General features: G+C 37.0%; 1 protein-coding gene across 7 annotated transcripts in view; it reads left to right on the top strand.

The window, feature by feature from the left end:
- The window catches only part of SLC44A5 (solute carrier family 44 member 5), a 378,746-nt gene that overhangs the window by 290,993 nt on the left and 67,921 nt on the right, over positions 1-19,832 (top strand). For 5 of the 7 annotated variants that reach the window (XM_067726591.1, XM_067726587.1, XM_067726589.1 and 2 more), the window contains one exon: positions 9,805-9,889. The exons of the other annotated variants lie outside the window; for them this stretch is intronic. In XM_067726591.1, coding sequence (XP_067582692.1) covers positions 9,805-9,889 — 85 coding nt within the window. The remainder of the gene's footprint in view (positions 1-9,804; positions 9,890-19,832) is intronic. 7 annotated transcript variants of the gene reach the window in all.

Genomic DNA, 19,832 nt, shown 5'->3' with positions numbered 1-19,832 from the left:
GGCCAAAGTCTATGAATAGATAAACGTTTCAGATTCAGTTCATCTCTTCTTTCAGTCAAAGTAGATAACCAGAAGAATGCCTCCTGATCTGTGCCAACAGATGCTCCACCTGTAAATCTGATTTGATTTTTTTGCTTCCTAGTCAAATACTCACAGGGACATTTCCATGAGCCACAGGTATGTGTTAAAGCCGCGCCTCAGGAGTCAACACCCTATTATTGTGAGCAGTCTTCTTATGAAACTTTCTTGTGCCTTCATGACCTTCTCAAGCATTGAACGAATACACCACTTCTACTCAATAAGGGAGTGCTATTGGGCACAGCCAACTTTAGGCTTGATGGCTCAGATAACATTCAGTTCACTGATGGGCTTCTCATGTCATTAGGTGATCATTCAACGTTCAGGAGGTACTTCTCAAAAGAAGAACATTTATTTGCTGAAAGGATATGGATTTTCTCCAAAGCCGTAAGAACCTCTAATAGGCATTTGCCATATAGACCTAGTGGCAGACCTGCTAGTACAGTAACCTGGATTATCTGAAAAGCACTTTATTTCTTGGGGCAGCCATTAAATGCTGTGCCTCTTTTTAAATAACAGACAATGCAAGGTACGGCAACTTATCTTTTACTTTGGAGGAGATATCACTACCAGGCCCTCAGATCTTACTGGAAGACTCCTGTATTTTCATGAGGTTTATCTCCTATCCATTAGCACACGTATGTCTTTGTAAGACATCCAGGTTACATGCTATCCAATATTCTCCAGATCTTATCAGGATGATGCCATCAGTGTAAGGAATCTGTGTTGTATCCTGTGAGGTAAGATATTATATTAAAATCTTGCAGACTAGGGCTTCCCTGGTGGTGCAGTGGTTGAGAGTCCGCCTGCCGATGCAGGGGGCACGTTTCGTGCCCCGGTCCGGGAGGATTCCACATGCCGCGGAGCGGCTGGGCCCGTGAGCCATGGCCGCTGGACCTGCGCGTCCGGAGCCTGTGCTCCGCAACGGGAGAGGCCACAGTGGTGAGAGGCCCGCGTACCGCAAAAAAAAAAAAAAAAAAAAAAAATCTTGCAGACTAAATTGTGACAAAGAGCTAGGAGGTCATGTAACTTCAAGGGGAGATGGTGAGGATGCAGCACTATCCCTGCCAGTTGAAAGCAAATGCTCCTGGTGTTTATACTTACTGGGAAAGGAGAAAGCTTTTGTTAGCTCAATTGCTGCATGCAAGCTGGCAGAGGCTGCTTTGATTTGATCCAGCAGAGAGACTACAACTTGAACAGCAGCTAAAATTAAGGCCGTGACTTGGTTAAGCTTAAGCGAAACCATTATCATTCTTCAGAAACCATCTTCCCTCTGCACTGGCCAATAGTAAGGCCCAGTGAATGAATGAATGATTTAACTTAATAAGAATATGATGACTGACAATTCAGTATGAATGATTGAATGGGAGTTTGACTATATTCTAGACCCACACTTTAAGATAAAGTTTTCATATTAACTTTTTTTTTAAAGAAGTAAGGTAAATAGGTATCAGATAACATGTAATTGGTTAGGTAGGCCCTAAGTCATATTTTAAATCAAGTTGCAGGCTCCATGTATTAAATCATATAGCGAAGCAACAAAAAATACTTAAATCCTAGGAATTGTAGCTATGAGTTTAAAACATGACAAGAGAAAATAAAAATAGAAATCAAATAGAAAATAAAACTTAAGTATTGTGAATATTTAGGTTGAAGGAGAGAAAGATGATTTAACTGCTTCAAGTATACAAAAGATTTTTAAAAGCTAGATAGTAGTTAGTTATCTATTGCTGCATAACAAATTACTCTCAAACTTGGCAATGTAAAGTAAGCAAACATTTCTTATCTCCCAGTTTCTGTGGTCTGGAATTGGGAATAGCTTGGTTGTGGCTCTGGCTCTGAGTTCTTTATGAAGTAGCGGTCAAGATGTAAGCCAAGGCCACACTCCGCTGAAGGCGTGACTATGGTGAGGTGTCAGCCTTCTAGATGGCTCCCTTGCACGGATGTCACCACGAGGCTTCAGTTCTTGCTGACTGCTGACAATCGTGGGGTTTTTTCTATAGGACTGTCTGAGTGTCCTCATGACATGTCAGATGGCTTCCCCTAGAGCTACTGATCTAAAATAGAGAGAGGGAGAGCAAAGAGGAAGCTGCACTGCCTTTTATGACCTATTCTTGGAAGTCACCAAATATTATTCTGTCACATTCTATTCATTAGAAGCCAGTCACTAAGTCTAGTCCACACTCAAAGGATAGGGAATTAAGCACCACTATTTGAAGGAAAATTGTCAAATAATTTATGGACATATTTGAAAGCTGCCAAACATGCTGATCAGCTGAATAAAAGTAAATGGCATTATTCAGGTCTTTTGTCCATTTTTTAATCAGGTCGTTTGGTTTTTTGAGGTTGAGCTGTATGAGCTGTTTATGTATTTTGGTTATTAACCCCTTATTGGTCATATCATTTGCAAATATTTTCTCCCATTTAGTTGGTTGTCTTTCCATTTTGTTGATGGTTACCTTTGCTGTGCAAAAGTTTTTAAGCTGATTAGGTCCCATTTGTTTATTTTTGCTTTTATTTTCTTTTGCCTTAGGAGATGGATCTAAAAAAATATTACTACAATTTATGTCAAAGGCTGTTCAGCCTATGTTTTCTTCTAGGAGTTTTATGATTCCCAGTCTTATTGGGTTGGCCAAAAGGTGCCTTCAGTTTTTAAGTAAAAATAAAAGACACATTTTTCATTTTCACCAAGAACTTTATCGAACAACATGTTCGCCCTTTTGTTTCACTACCTTCTGCCATTTTTCAGGCACCTTCATAATTCCATCTTCCAAAATATTTTATCTTTTTGAGCAAAGAACTGTTCCAGGTGCCTTTTACAGTCTTCCAGGGAATTGAAATTTTGTCCATTAAGAGAATTTTGTAAAGACAAAAATAAATGGAAATCCGAAGGTGCAATGTCTGATGAATACGGCAGATGAATCAGAACTTCCCAGCCAAGCTGTACCAGTTTTTGCCTGGTCATCAAAGAAACATGCAGTCTTGCCTTATCCTGATGGAAGATTATGCATTTTCTGTTGACTAATTCCAGATGCTTTTCATCGAGTGCCACTTTCAGTTGGTCTAATTGGGAGCAGTACTTGTTGGAATTAATTGTTTGGTTTTCCAGAAGGAGCTCATCATAGAGGACTCCCTTCCAATCCCACCATATACACAAGATCACCTTCTTTGGATGAAGACCGGCCTTTGGTGTGGTTGGTGGTTTATTTCGCTTGCCCCATGATCTCTTCCATTCCACATTGTTATACAGTATCCACTCTTCATTGCCCATTCACAAGTTGTTTTAAAAACAGAATGATTTCATTACGTTTCAATAGAGAATCTCATGCGGAAATACGGTCAAGAAGATTTTTTTCACTTAACTTATGTGGAACACAAACATCAAAGCGATGAACATAACCAAGCTGGTGCAAATGATTTTCAACGCTTGATTTGGATATTTTGAGTATGTCGGCTATCTCACGTATAACGTTCATTGTTCTCAGTTAATGTCTCGATTTAATCGCTATCAACTTCAACTGGTCTACCCGACCACGGAGCATCGTCCAGCGAGAAATCTCCAGCATGAAACTTTGCAAACCACTTTTGACATGCTCCATCAGTCACAGCACCTTCTCCATACACAGCACAAATATTTTTTTTTTTTTTTTGCCTTTTGGTTGTGTTTCTACCTTTCTTGAAATAATGAAGCATCATATGCTGAAAATGTTGCTTTTTTCTTCTATCTTCAATATTAAAATGGCTACACAAAAATTCACCAATTTTGATGTCTTTTTTTTAAGTGCATGCTGATATGACAGCTGTCACATGCAATCTAACAAAATGGTTTCCAATGAAAGACAACTAAGTGCTACTAGAGCCATCTTATGGAAAAAGTGAACAAACCTTTTGGCCAACCCAATACATTCAGGTCTTTAATTCATTTTGATTTTATTTTTGTATATGGTATTAGAAAATGTTCAAATTTCATTCTTTCACATGTAGCTGTCCAGTCTTCCCAACACCACTTATTAAAGAGACTGTCTTGGGGCTTCCCTGGTGGCACAGTGGTTGAGAGTCCGCCTGCCGATGCACGGGACACGGGGTCGTGCCCCGGTCCAGGAAGATCCCACATGCCGCGGAGCAGCTGGGCCCGTGAGCCATGGCCGCTAAGCCTGCGCGTCCGGAGCCTGTGCTCCGCAATGGGAGAGGCCACAACAGTGAGAGGCCCGCGTACAGCAAAAAAAAAAAAAAGAGAGTGTCTTTTCTCCATTGTATGTTCTTGCCTCCTTTGTTGTAAGTTGACCATAAGTTCATGGGCTTATTTCTGGGCTCTCTGTTCTGTTGCATTGATCTATAAGTCTGTTTTTGTGCCGACACCATATTGTTACTATAGCTTTGTAGTATAGTCTGAAGTCAGGGAGTGTGATTCTTTCTCAAGATTGTTTTGGCTATTTAGGGTATTTTGTGTTTCCATACAAATTTTAACATAGACATTTTTCCAAAGAATACAAATGACCAACAGGCACGTGAAAAGATGCTCAATGTTGCTAATCATCAGAGAAATGCAAATTAAAACCACAACTAGATATCACCTCATACCTCTAAGAATAACTGTCATCAAAAATAACACAAATCACAAATGTTGGCAAAGATGTGGAGCAAAGGGAACTCTTGTACACTGTTGATAGGAATGTAAATTGGTGTAACCACTGTGGAATACAGTATGGAGGTTTCCCAAAAAAAAAAAAAAAAAAAGTGTGGCACAGTGGATAAGACTCTGTGCTCCCAATGCAGGGGGCCTGGATTTGATCTCTGGTCAGGAAACTAGATCCCACATGCATGCCACAACTAAGAGTTCGCATGCCACAACTAAGGAGCCCATAGGCCACAACTAAGGAGTCCATTGCTGCAACTAAGGAGCTGGTGAGCCACAACTAAGTATCCCTGGAGCCTCAACTAAGGAGCCTGCCTTCCACAACTAAGACCTGGTGCAACCTAAATAAATAAATAAATATTAAAAAGAAAATTCAGTACTTAAAAAAAAAAATAGAACTACCATATGACTCAGCATTTCCACTCTGGGGTATATAGCCAAAAGAAACAAAAACACTAATTCAAAAAGATACATACATTGCAGTGTTCATAGCAGCATTATTTACAATTGCCAAGATATGGAAACAAATGTCCATCAACAGATGAATGGATAAAGAAGATGCGTATATACATACAATGGAATACTACTCAGCCATAAAAAAGAATGAAATTTTGCCATTGCAACAGCATGGATGTACTTGGAAGGCAATATGCTTAGTGAAATAACTCAGACAGAGAAAGATAAATACTGTATGATATCACTTATATGTAGAATCCAAAAAATAAAACTAGTGAATAAAAAAAGTATATGGGATTAAATTATAAGAAAGAGCTCCATGATGGCATATCCCCCAAAAAATCAGGGAGGAAAAGACCATGTGAAATCTATGTATTTTGGAAATTTTTAAGAGTGTGAATAAACATCTACATCAGTGGCTCTCAACTGGAGCAGTACCACTGCATAGGGGGGTCTTCTGGAAAATTTGAGTTGACTTTTTGATTGTCACATGTTTTAGAGGTACTACTGTCTTTTAGTGGGTAGGTGGAAACCAGGGAAGATAGATGCCTGGCAATATCTGGGACAGTTCTACAAAACCAAGAATTGCCCCGCTTCTTGCCTAACTTTCCCATGTACCACTCATGTAGGTGACAATTTGCTTTTAAATATTTGAATCTAGAACTTCTGTTTTAAAATTACAAATTTTTATTTTTGCATGGTTTTAATAACTACCAAGAGAATTTTAGGAAAGATTGTACTTTTTTGGTTGGAATTTACTAAAATTTTTTCATTTAGGAAAATCATATCATTGACAACACCACTTACAGTATTTGAGTCTCCTACACAATACACCTGAATCCTCCTGCAATTATAACTGTTACATTCAGTGATTCTATCTATAGCTGCAAGTACCTATTTTACTGTGTCTTCTAGCTTGGTCACATGTGAGCATTTGCAATATTGATATGCATACTGTTTAATTAGAACTTATTTTCTTAGTTCTCATTTACATTACAGCTATTGTTTGTTTTTAAGAAATTGTGTGTGGGGGGGTAGATGAGTTATGTATAAATAGTACTTCAAGATTTATATAAAAGCAGCATTGTCAAATATTCGTTATAAAAAGGATGTGTTGGGTATGATGGAGTTGAGGAGGACTGGCATACAAACCCATGATGCTACAGCACAATTAATCACCTTATATGAGAAGTCCTGACATTTGTGGGGAAATATTCTAGAACAGATCGAGCCAGAAGAAGCATAAGTGAGTCAAATGTGTAATGTTAAATTTCCTAGTAGCTACATTTAAGGGAGTAAAAATAAACAGATGAAATTAACCATAACCAAATATTATCATTTCAGATATACTCAATATGAACAGTATTAATGAGATATTTACATTCTTTTTTTGTTGTTGTTCATACTCTCTTTAAAATCTGATGTGTATTTTGCAGTTACATTATGTCTCGCTTCAGGTAAGCCACATTTAAGTGTACAGTAGACATATGTGGTTAGTGGCTACCATATTGGACAGCACAGTTCTAGAAGTTCCATGAATAGGGAAATTCCAAGAAAGGGAGTAAAATGTGAGAAGCCCCTTACTTTACTAATGGACAGAATGACTGCTACTGCGTATTTCCTTTTCCTCCTTTTTTTCCGTGCCATATTCCTCCAGTGGAGGTGTGGAGAGATGTGGGCTTAATGGAGAAGATAAGGAAAACTAGATACCTTTGACTGAGGTGACTTGGTTGAACTGGCCCTTGAAGCTTTCAGCTCAGACTTGATGTTCCAGCTCAAACACAGAGCATATGCAGCAAAACTTCTGTGCCAGAGGATACGTGGAGAGGTGTAGCAGCAGTTTAGTAAACAGCCACCTGCCATAATTCAAAACTACAAAATCAAGGAGGAGAACTCTTCCCTTGACACTTCCATGTTCATCTTCCTCTCCTTTGTCTTGGGCATGAGATCCCTGTCAACCAGACTCTCTCCTTCTCCTGCCAAGTACAAAGCTCTTCTTTACAGGTGGCAGAGGCTCCAAAATCACCTGTGTTATCTCCTTTCCTACCATATGTGTCTAACATACTGCTCATCCTCATTTAGCTGATATCCTTGTTGTTTCCAGTGTTAACAAGCTCATTCCCAATCTGTCCTTTAGCAGGCAGCAGTATAGTGACTATAGTCTAATGTTTAAAGCATGAGCCCTAGAGAGCAACACTCCTAAGTTCAAACCCTGTTTATGCCACTTAAAACCTGGGTGATCTTGAGAAGTAAATAAAACTCTGAGCTGCAAATAATATCAGAGGTGAAAATATCTACTTTATAGGGTTATTGTGAGACTCAAATGAGAAATGGATATAATATATTTAGCATAGTACTTGATACATGTAAGCAATTAGTAAATTGAAGCTCTTATTATTATACTGTTTCCTCAATCTATAATTCTTTCCCTACTCCTTGTCACCTTCCAGATTCCTTCTCAAATCTTGGTCATTTTCTAGTCTTTTCCAGGTCCCACCTCTTCTCCAAGCCTTCTACAAACTTTATTCTCTCCTTTTCATGTGTTTGTTGAGAACTCTGACGTAAACTATACTGGTATTGACTTCTAGTACAGGACACAGAGCTATCATTTAGTAAGATATTTAGCTGAATGACTGATGATGAAAAAAGAAAAAAAACTACAGCAGGTGTTGCTGATGCCCCACCCCATATCCCCCCAGTCCTTCCAAGTTTGCTTGCAGCTATGGCAGATAGTTTTATCATGCCCACTGACACGGCAACATGGGCAGAGGTTCTCCATGGTTCCTCAGAAGGTCCCCAGCAGCGTGGAGTCACCTCACCCATAACAGTATCCCACTCGTTAACATGCACTTTATTGGCTTTGCTCCCTTCCCTGTCTCACTCTCTTCGCCCCCACTTAATCACTTCCCAAATTAACTACGTGTATCAAAGTCCTTGTCTCAGTGTTTGGTTTCTGTGAAACCCAAATAAGACAGGACCTATCATTACTGAGTCTATATTGCACGCCAAGTACCACGTTAGGCATTCCACTTTCTTTATCTTCTTTCATATCCTCAACATTCTTTGGGGCTGGGTATTATTATACCCATTTTTTTAGTAACAAATTGGAAAGCCAAGACTAAAGCATTTAAGTGACTTGTTCAGGGTCGTAAAAATATTAAGTAGCAAACCTAGCAATCCAAATGTTTCTTCAGGTGCCCATTTTGAATTAATAATTGTATAGAAAAGGAATATACCATTTTGGGATAAAGTTAAAAGAAACATATTACAGAGTATAGAGTCAGGTAAAATTAGAACTCTTAGGTCTCTGACAAACTAAGATATAAAAGAAGAATTTAATAAAATAGTGCCTGGAGACATTATACATTGAACACTTAGATGTCATTTAAATGCCTTATTTATAGTCCACTTTCTTTATCCTGGGACATAAAGATGGGAGCATATGGCAGCAGAGAACTGTCCGAATGAGTCAGATTTTGTAAGAAGATATTAGAAGATGAAACTGTCAGTGCCTCTATGACATTGAAGAAAGAATTAGACAAAGGAGACTTTTCTGGGTACTCAGATACTAAAAGGAAAGGCTTGGATGGATGAGAAAAATTATTGAGAAAAGTGTCTTTTCCATATTAAAATTCTCATTCAGAATTGATTTATTTTTATCTTCCCAAGTCACACAGGCTATGTACATAAGAGTGATTGAATTGTAACATGAACTGTCAAATCCATTACATGTGGGTAAGGAGATAGCTGGAAATGTTAAAAGAAGCAAAGGACAAAGAGATATGTTTTCCATATACAAAGGCAAGCATTAGGTGACCAATAAATTTCCCAGATTTTTAGGAAACATATTAATCAAATTAGAGAAATTAGAAACATTTAGTTAGAATTAGGGAGTATGGCCCAATTTAGCTAATGTACGTTGCTTTGTGTGGTTCTGTAGTCTAGCTGATAAGTATATAAGGGCGATGAGTTTGTATGAGGTGGAGCCCACCCAGCATCTTCAGAGAAAACAGAGCCAAATCTTTAATTTCATGAAGTTTGAAAACACTTGATATTTATAGGCAGCTTTGAGATTATCAGACAAAGTGTACAGTGAATTTTTATTATGTGTTACTTCTGAAGTTGCTACTGTTCGCCTTTACAGTGTCATAAGAAATCATAAAGAACTAGCCAATTTGAATTGGGTATTATAGTTTCACTCCTTTGAATTTTTTGTAATGGTCTTCACTTATGTATAACCCAAAAGAATTACATCATAATAGGTACTGCAAATTTATTAGCTCTGCTATGAAGTCATTTAGTTTTGAGCCCTAGCAAAAGTGACTTCTTGCCACCCAAGCATTTGTAGTGTGCCTTCTAATTCACATTTTAATAAATGTCATTTTCTAAGTGCATTACCTCATGTTTTGGCTACAACCCAGATGAATCCTGAGAGAATAAGAAATGTGCTTTCTGACTGATTCATCCATATTTTATTTTACTTTTCATTAAGAAATTACTCTTTTAAGAAAATCAATAATCTTTTGTGATTGAGGGGAGAGGTTAGTGTGTTGCAATGGTGCATTCTAATTTCTCAAATCAGACTGCCTTCAGCCAGCTGTTGCTGATTTTTTTGTCTTTTCTTGTTCCTGCAGCCTGGGTCAATGGCGACCCCAGAAGAGTGGCCTATCCTACAGACAGCCAAGGCCACTTTTGTGGCCAAAAGGGCACCCCCAATGAGTGAGTATGGCCACTTTGCTTTGTCTGATTTTACTGTCTAAGCTGGAACCTAGAAATCACTTTCACATTAATCCTACTCATAAGAGGATTGAAGTTCATAAAAAAGGACTTCCCTCCCCTTTTCCCCAGAGGCAGTTTATAAGCAGGTGGGATGTTTCATACTATATGACTTAAGACAAGATGTCATTGTTCTGCAGCATTTTATTAGAACACACGAAGACTCTGCTTAGTAAAAATATAATTGTACTGGGTGAATTGGACCAGTGATTTTATCGGAAGCCATATTTTAAAATGCCTTATGAAATGGGCTATTGGAAGGCTGAGTTCTGAGGAGCTGCTAAAAAGCTAGACAGTGCAGTTGTTAGAATTGTTTTTGCCACAGTGTCTATTGATAAATCACTCCACCTTTCAAAGTGAGGGGCACACCTAGAAAGTCTTCAATGAGTGGCAGGCCAGCTTTTCATGACAACTAGCCTGCTGCTGACAATGACCCTAAGTAGCTGAAACAAACAAGGGGGAATGTTCCATTAAATTCCTTTCTAATGTTAATTATAACAGAAGTTTTCATTATGAAAGCAAGTTTTCTTTCTTCATCATAAAGAAAAAACAAAACAGAAACATAGATTTCATATTTTTAGAAATTTTTTTCTCCTTTCTCACTGGTCCATTTCTTTTCTGGTAATACCTGAGTTTTTACTCAATACCCTGGTTCTTCATAACCAATTCAGTTTCTATAAAAGTTAGTATTGAAAGGGTAAGAAACCAAGGCAGCAGCAGCGCTCTCTACCACCAAAAACAGCAAAAAGGAGTCTCAGAATATTTCTATTGTGTCCCCATGTTGCCCACCCATAACTTGGAGCTTATTATTCCAAGAGATAAACAGATTTAAAAAATAGGTTTAGGAAAGGGTTAACAACACACACGGAGTAGAATTATTATGGACAATCAAGAGAAACCAGAAATTTGGGTGAGGTTGGGGGGTAAATCCTTAATCATGTCAGGTTGAGTTTATGGCGGGTAAGCTGACATCTGTAAAAGGTCCTCATTGCCTATTAGAGACAACTAGACTAAATTCTGATCTAGGATGGTAATTCTTATCTTAACCTCAGTAACTCAAAAGCTCCTAGACATTGCCAACAAAACCTTCACACTATGAAGGACAAAGAAAGCACCAGGTGGTAAAAAGATCACACAAATCTCTAGTTCTTTAAAATAGGCTATTTTAAAAGGGCCTCTGTAACAATGTTTCCCAGACCTAAGCCAATGACCCACTTATTTCCAACAAAAATGGGATACCACAATTTCAGTACATAAAGATCATTCAAAGACAACCCTAGTGTAACAGATATGTTCTTTAAAGTATTATTTACGATAATAGTATATTGGAAACTATACAGATATCTAACAATATGTGGATGGTAGTAAATTATGGCCCATGTATTTGATAAAATATAATGGAGCCATTAAAAATGTATGTTTATATTTTTAAGAATTGATTATGTTAATTTTCTTTATAGTTTTTGGATTTTGTGTCATGATTATAATTGCCTTCCTTCTCCTGAAAATAACATTTAGCTATATTTCTCTAGTATGTCTATGGTTTATTAGAAGTTATAAATTTCTAATGCACTTGGGATTTATTTTTGTGTATGGAATGAAGTAAGAATCAAACTTTCTTTTTTTCCAATTGCAGCGCCAGTTGATCTCAGAATAGTTTGTTGAAAAATATGCTCTTTTTCCTCTCTGACTTCTGATACCACAATTATCATTTGGTAAATTTATATACTTCTTTACAAACCACCTATTATATTCCAAAATATATATTTTTTAAGCCTCTCAATTGTTTTAATTCTTATATAAATGTGTATTAATTTGAAAAGATAAAAAGTTACTTTAAATGGTTCTGACAGTTTTTAGTAGTAAGTGAAAATATTTATGAAAATATCAGATTTCAATCCTTAAAACAGTATGAAATTATCATAGAACTAGCAGAAAGAAATAAATACAATTACAAACATCAATTTTAAATGTGATAAAGATGGGATTCCAAGTCAGTAGCCAAAGAGTAAATTATTAAATAAGTGGTATTGAGTTAACTGAAATGACATTCATGAATATAAAATAAAATTGGATATTTATCTCATACATTATACCAAAATGAATACTGAAACATAGAAATATTGTATATAAAATATACAACCAAAAAGTAACAGAAGAAAATGCAGGGGCATGTTAATAGAATAATGGGGTAAAGAAGTTTTTTCTAAACATGACCCCAAAGCCAGAAAATGTAACAGAAATTTTAAAGTATGACACAGAGTAATCCCACTTTAACCCACAAAGTGGTATACAAAGTTAAAAGATAAGTGGAAATTCAGGAAAAAGAAATTTTTTCAACATGTATACCTGACAGTGGGTAAGTAGCTTTATTATATGAACTACTTTTATAAAATCAAAAAAGAAAAAGATGATCATTCAGTGTAGAAGTTGGCAAAAGTGATAAACAGGAAATAACATGATATAATGGCCAACAATAACAGAAAGTGCTGATCAACCACAGTTAAAAAAGAAATGCAAATTAATAGAGATATTACTTTAGCTTATTAAGTTGTCAAATAAATTAAAAAGATTAAAATTTCCAGGATTGACCAGAATGAGAGGAAAAAAAGACATCTTATTTTCTACTGGTGGTAGTGAAATATGATAATATTTATCATATTTTATCAAGTATTTATGAAATTTGTATGTTCTTTTTGATTCAGCAGTTTTTCTCCTAGAACATATCTGATGGAAATTTGCATAAACATTCCTAATGTTATAGGTACTATGAAATAGTAATAATAAAATGGAAACAGCCTAAGTGTCTATCAATAGGAGATTGATTAAATGAGTTATGCTAAGATCAGGAACAAGACAAGGTTGCCCACTCTCACCACTATTATTCAACATAGTTTTGGAAGTTTTAGCCACAGCAATCAGAGAAGAAAAGGAAATAAAAGGAATCCAAATCTGAAAAGAAGAAGTAAAGCTGTGACTGCTTGCAAATGACATGATATTCTACGTAGAGAATCCTAAAGATGCTACCAGAAAACTACTAGAGCTAATCAGTGAATTTGGTATAGTAGCAGGATACAAAATTAATGCACAGAAATCTCTGGCATTCCTATACACTAATGATGAAAAATCTGAAAGTGAAATAAAGAAAACACTCCCATTTACCATTTCAACAAAAAGAATAAAATATCTAGGAATAAACCTACCTAAGGAGACAAAATACCTGTATGCAGAAAATTATAAGGCACTGATGAAAGAAATTAAAGATAATACAAATAGATGGAGAGATATACCATGTTCTTGGATTGGAAGAATCAACATTATGAAAATGACTCTACTACCCAAAGCAATCTACAGATTCAACGCAATCCCTATCAAACTACCACTGGCATTTTTCACACAACTAGAACAAAAAATTTCACAATTTTTATGGGAACACAAAAGACCCCAAATAGCCAAAGCAATCTTGAGAAAGAAAAACGGAGGTGGAGCAAGTAGGTTCCCTGACTTCAGACTATACTACAAAGCTATAGTAATCAAGACAGTATGGTCCTGGCACAAAAACAGAAAGGTAAATCAATGGAACAGGATAGAAAGCCCAGAGATAAACCCACGCACATATGGTCACCTTATCTTTGATAAAGGAGGCAGGAATATACAGTGGAGGAAGGACAGCCTCTTCAATAAGTGGTGCTGGGAAAACTGGACAGCTACATGGAAAAGTATGAGATTAGATCACTCCCTAACACCAAACACAAAAATAAGCTCAAAATGGATTAAAGACCTAAATGTAAGGCCAGAAACTATCAAACTCTTAGAGGAAAACATAGGAAGAACACGCTATGACATAAATTACAGCAAGGTCCTTTTTGACCTACCTAGAGAAATGGAAATAAAAGCAAAAATAAACAAATGGGACCTAATGAAACTTAAAAGCTTTTGCACAGCAAAGGAAACCATAAACAAAATGAAAAGACAACCCTCAAAATGGGAGAAGATATTTGCAAATGAAGCAACTGACAAAGGATTAATCTCCAAAATTTACAAGCAGCTCATGCAGCTCAATAACAAAAAAACAAACAACCCAATCCAAAAATGGGCAGAAGACCTAAATAGACATTTCTCCATAGAAGATATACAGATTGCCCACAAACACATGAAAGAATGCTCAACATCATTAATCATTAGAGAAATGCAGATCAAAACTACAATGAGATATCATCTCACACCAGTCAGAATGGCCATCATCAAAAAATCTAGAAACAATAAATGCTGGAGAGGGTGTGGCGAAAAGGGAACACTCTTGCACTGCCGGTGGGAATGTGAATTGGTACAGCCACTATTGAGAACAGTATGGAGGTTCCTTAAAAAACTACAAATGGAACTACCATATGACCCAGCAATCCCACTACTGGGCATATACTCTGAGAAAACCATTATTCAAAAAGAGTCATGTACCAAAATGTTCATTGCAGCTCTATTTACAATAGCCCAGAGATGGAAACAACCTAAGTGTCCACCATCAGATGAATGGATAAAGAAGATGTGGCACATATATACAATGGAGTATTACTCCGCCATAAAAAGAAACGAAATTGAGCTATTTGTAATGAGTTGGATAGACCTAGATTCTGTCATACAGAGTGAAGTAAGTCAGAAGGAGAAAGACAAATACCGTATGCTAATACATATATATGGAATTTAAGAAAAAAAAAATGTCATGAAGAACCTAGGGGTAAGACAGGAACAAAGACACAGACCTACTAGAGAATGGACTTGAGGATATGGGGAGGAGGAAGGGTAAGCTGTGACAAAGTGAGAGAGAGGCATGGACATATATACACTACCAAATGTAAGGTAGATATCTAGTGGGAAACAGCCGCATTAGCACAGGGAGATCAGCTTGGTGCTTTGTGACTGCCTGGAGTGATGGGATAGGGAGGGTGGGAGGGAGGGAGACGCAAGAGGGAAGAGATATGGGAACATATGTATATGTATAAGTGATTCACTTTGTTATAAAGCAGAAACTAACACACCATTGTAAAGCAATTATACTCCAATAAAGATGTAAAAAAAAAAAATGAGTTACGGTACAGTCATATAATAAAATACTATTTAATCATTAAAAGTGATTGAGTAGAGATGTATTTATTGACATGGAAATACACCCATGATATTTTGTTAATTCAAGAAATCAGTTTATGCCATGATTTAGTATAATTATATAATTTAGTATAATAAATGCCATGTATAGTATAATTCTGCCTTGTGATATATATGAATATCACGTATCAAAAAACACCTATATATGAAAGGATATACACATTCCTACATTAATTATTTCTGGGTAGTGGGATTATATTTTTATTTTTATTTATGTGTTTACTGAGTCACTATTATGTTTCCGATAGTGTTCTAAAGGCAGAGGTTATAGTGCAAACAAGTAGACAAGCTACCTGCACTCATGAAGCTTACATTCAATTAGAGGGCAATTACAATAAAGATGTAAACAGTCAAGATAATTTCAAATTGTATGATAAATGTTATAAAAGAAAAAACAAAACAGGTGGCCCCATAGAGAGTGACTGGTATATAATGAACTGCCTCGTGGTTGCATGGGGCAGGTTAGGACTTTCATGAGTAGGTGACTTTTAAATTGAAATATGAAGGCTAGGAAGAAGGCAGCCTTTCAAAAGCCTTGATAAGAGCTTTAAAGCCAGAGACAAGGGCAAAGGTCCTGAGGCAGGAATGAGCCTATGGTACTCCTGGAACAGAAAGAAGCCCAGGAGGCTGGAGTGTAGCAAAGAAAAAGGGGAGTGGAATGAGCAGATGTCTGAGAACCAGATAGGAGTCAGATTTTGTGGTTCTATGTGCCCTTTAAAAGTATTTGGATTTGATGTATAAGTGCAGGAAGGCCATGGAAGGGTGTTCACCAAGACAGTGATACAATCCACTTTACATTTTAAAAGACCATTCTTGTTGCTATTTATACCTTCTTGAACTGTTTCAATTGTTCACTGTGAGCATGTAGGCAGGAAAATATTAAACTTTTTTTTATTTTGAAAAAGAATTAATGACAGATATTATAAAGTAGAATTATGAGTAATTTTTATTTGCTTATTTATATATTAATATGCATTACAAGTTTCTACCAAAAAATCTAATACTTTTATATTCCCTCCAAATTGTCCAAAAATAAAAGTCTTGAAAGTACATGAGCTGAGGCAATGAGTTACCTTACTTATCAAAGCCCTTTGAAAGAACAAGAGATAAAACATTTTGTTGAAAGAATATACTCTAGAGTCAAATCCTGACTTTACATCTTTCCATTGTTGACCTTTGGGCATTGGACTCAACCTACCTGGCCTTAATTTTCTGATAATAATGCAAAAAATTAAATGAAAGAAGAGTAATTAGGGTGAAACTTACATGCCCTTTTTTTAACAAAGCACTTTCATATTCAATATTATAATACATCATTTGTGAGGTCTCCAAAGGGCCAGTCACTATGCAAAAGGTTGGAATCACTCTAGGAAACAAGACACAGAGTTTTCTCAAGGATCTCAGTCTTCAGGAATATAGCCAAGAAATCCATGGATTTCAGAGAGTTCACGTCCAAGACAGCAACATAGGAGGCTTCTAACTCACCTCCTCCCATGGACACACTGGATCTACAGCTACACACAGAGCAATTCCCTCTGAAAGAAATCCAGAAACTAGCTGAGTAACTCCTACGTATCAGGTGAACAAGGAAATACCCACATCAAAATGAGTAGGAAAGGCTGAGACACAGTTTTACCATAAACCCCACGCCTGGCTCAGTGCCATACAATTGGGAGGAAATGCCCAAATCCCAGCCTGTCCCTGAGGAATGAAAGGTTTGAACCCCACATCTAGTGCCCCAACTTTTAAGACTCTTGACCCAAGGGACAGGCCCTCAAAACACCTAGCTCTGAAAGCCAACAGGGCTTGCATCCATGAGACTCATAAGACTATTGTAAACAAAGAAGTTCTTGGGGCTTCCCTGGTGGCGCAGTGGTTGAGAGTCCACCTGCCGATACAGGGGAGACGGGTTCATGCCCAGTCCGGGAAGATCCCACATGCCACGGAGCGGCTGGGCCCGTGAGCCATGGCTGCTGAACCTGCGTGTCTGGAGCCTGTGCTCTGCAACGGGAGAGGCCACAACAGTGAGAGGCCCGCATACCACACACAAAAAAATAAGTTCTTAACTCACTGTGGTTATTTCCCCCAGACTCATCTCAGAGGGAACAGACAGAAACACCCATCTCCCAGGCTTTTCCTGAAAGAAAGCTATTTGCATACTTCAATACTGCTGCATGAGGGTTAGGCTTCTAATATGCACACATCTGGGGATGACTACAGTCTTCCCCAGAGCCTGGAGGAGGCCAGTGGGCACTGTCTCTGTGTTCTCCCTCTGGCAGCTCCAAGTTGTACTGACTACCTGGTAGGAACTTGTGCACACATCTAGTGCACGAGCTTTTGCAACTGCCACCCAGGGGACACACCCCTTGATCTGGCTCTGGTGGCCCATGGGGCTTGCATTTCATTGGTCCCACAATGAAATGGGACAAATGTAGCAAACAAAAAAACACTTCTTAACTGGCTATCCCCTCAGCTGTCAGTGCAGAGGGAGCAGACTGAAATGCTCATTTCCCAGTCTTTCCCTGAAAGAGATCTATTTATGTACTTTAAAAGCTGGTGTCTGAGGGTCTGACTTCCAATCAGCCTGCATCTATCACTGACTGAGATCCTCCCCTTTGGGACACTGACAGGTCTTGGCACTACTCAACTACTAAGAGCCACTAAGAACAAAGAAAGCAACTTGGACATGCACAAAGGTTTGAGAGACAGTTAAGAGCTGGGGCTGGAGTGAACATTAAGATTTATCTCCTACAAGAAACCAGACTCAGAGAGGCAGCAGTTTTATCTAATGCACAGAAACCAACACATAGAATCAAGGAAAATGAAGAAACAGAGGATTATGTTCCAAACAAAAGAACAGATAAATCTCTAGAAACAGATTTTAATGAAATGGAGATACATGATTTACCTGATATAATTCAAAATAAAGGTCATTAAGATGCTCACCAAAGTCAGGAGAGCAATGCATAAGTATAATGAGAATTTCAACAGAGAGATAGAAAATATAGGTAAAGTATCAACAGAAATCACAGAGCTGAGGAATATAAAAATTGAACTGAAAAATTCATTAGAGGGGTTCAACAGCAGACTAGATAAGCAAAAGAAAGAATGAGCAAACTCAAAGATAGGGCAGTAGAATTCATCCAATCAGAGGAGCAAAACAAAAAAAGACTGAAAAAGAGTGTAGATAGCTTAAGGGACTTATGGGACACCATCAAGTGGATCAACATTTGTGTTATATGGATCCCAGAAGGAGAAGAAAGAGAGAAGGGGCAGAAAGCTTCTTCAAAGAAATAATGGTTTAAAACTTCCCTAACCTGGGGAAGCAAGCAGACATCCAAATCCAGGAAGTACAGAAAGTTCCAAATAAGATGAACCCAAAGAGACTCATAGCAAGAAATATTATAATTAAACTGTCAAAAGTTAAAGACAAGGACAGAATCTTAAAAGCAGCAAGAGAAAAACAACTTGTTACATATAAGGGAAACCTCTGTAAGACTACAGGCAGATTTTTCAGTGAGACTTTGCAAGCCGGAAGGCAGTAGAATGATATATTCAATGATATATATATTGGAAGAATAAAAATTGCCAACCAAGAATACTGTATCCAGCAAAATTATCCTTCAGAATTGAAGGAGAGATAAAGAGTTTTCCAGACAAGCAAAAGCTGATAGAGTTCATACTGGCCTTATAAGAAATGTTAAAGAGACTTCCTCAAGCCAAAATGAAAGGATGCTAATTAGTAACAGGAAAGACATATGAAAGTAAAAATATCACTAGTAAAAGAAAATACATAATTAAGGTCTATTTTAGAATAGTCTAAAATTATAATGGTGGTGGGTAAATCATTTATAAATCTAGTATGAAGGTTATAAGAAAAAAGTAGTAAAAATAACTATAACTACAGTAACTTATTAATGGATACACAAGGTGAAAAGATGCAAATTGTGACATCAAGCACATGAAATGTTGGGGGGAGAATAAAAATGTAGAACTTTAGTATGCATCTGCATTAAGTTATCGACTTAAAATAGACTGCTGTAATATGTCTTATGTAAGCCTTGTGGTAACCACAAAGCAAAAACCTATAGTAGATACACAAAAGGTAAAAAAAAAAAAAAAAAAAAAGGAATCTAAGCATACTACTGCAGAAGATCATCAAATCACAAAGGAAGAGAGCAAGGGAAGAAAAGAACAAAAGAACTGCAAAACATCTAGGTAGCAATGAATGAAATGGCAATAGTAAGTCCCACCTATCAATTATTACTTTAAATGTAAATGGATAAAATGATGCAATCTGAAGATAAAGAGTGGCTGAATGAATAATAAAACAAGACTCAACTATATACTGCCTACCAGAGATTTACTTAAGCTTTATGCGCAGACACAGAATAAAAGCAAAGGGAAAAACATATTCCATGCAAATAGAAACCAAAAGAAAGCAGAAGTAGTTATATTTATATCAGACAAAATAAACTTTAAGGCAAAGACTAATAAGTGACAAAGAAGATTATAATGATAAAGGGGTCAATCCAACAAGAGGATATAACATTATAAATATGTACCCAACTTAAAAGCACTGAAATGTATAAAGCAAATATTAACAGATCTGAAGGGAAAAATTAGGCAGCAATATAATAATAGTAGGGGACTTCAATAACCCACTTTCATCAATGGTTAGATCATCCAGACAGAAAATTAATAAGGAAGAATTGGACTAAATTAT

Source organism: Pseudorca crassidens, chromosome 2 (assembly GCF_039906515.1).
Source record: "Pseudorca crassidens isolate mPseCra1 chromosome 2, mPseCra1.hap1, whole genome shotgun sequence".
Taxonomy (NCBI): domain Eukaryota; kingdom Metazoa; phylum Chordata; class Mammalia; order Artiodactyla; family Delphinidae; genus Pseudorca; species Pseudorca crassidens.
This window is presented reverse-complemented; position numbering and strand designations above follow the sequence as displayed.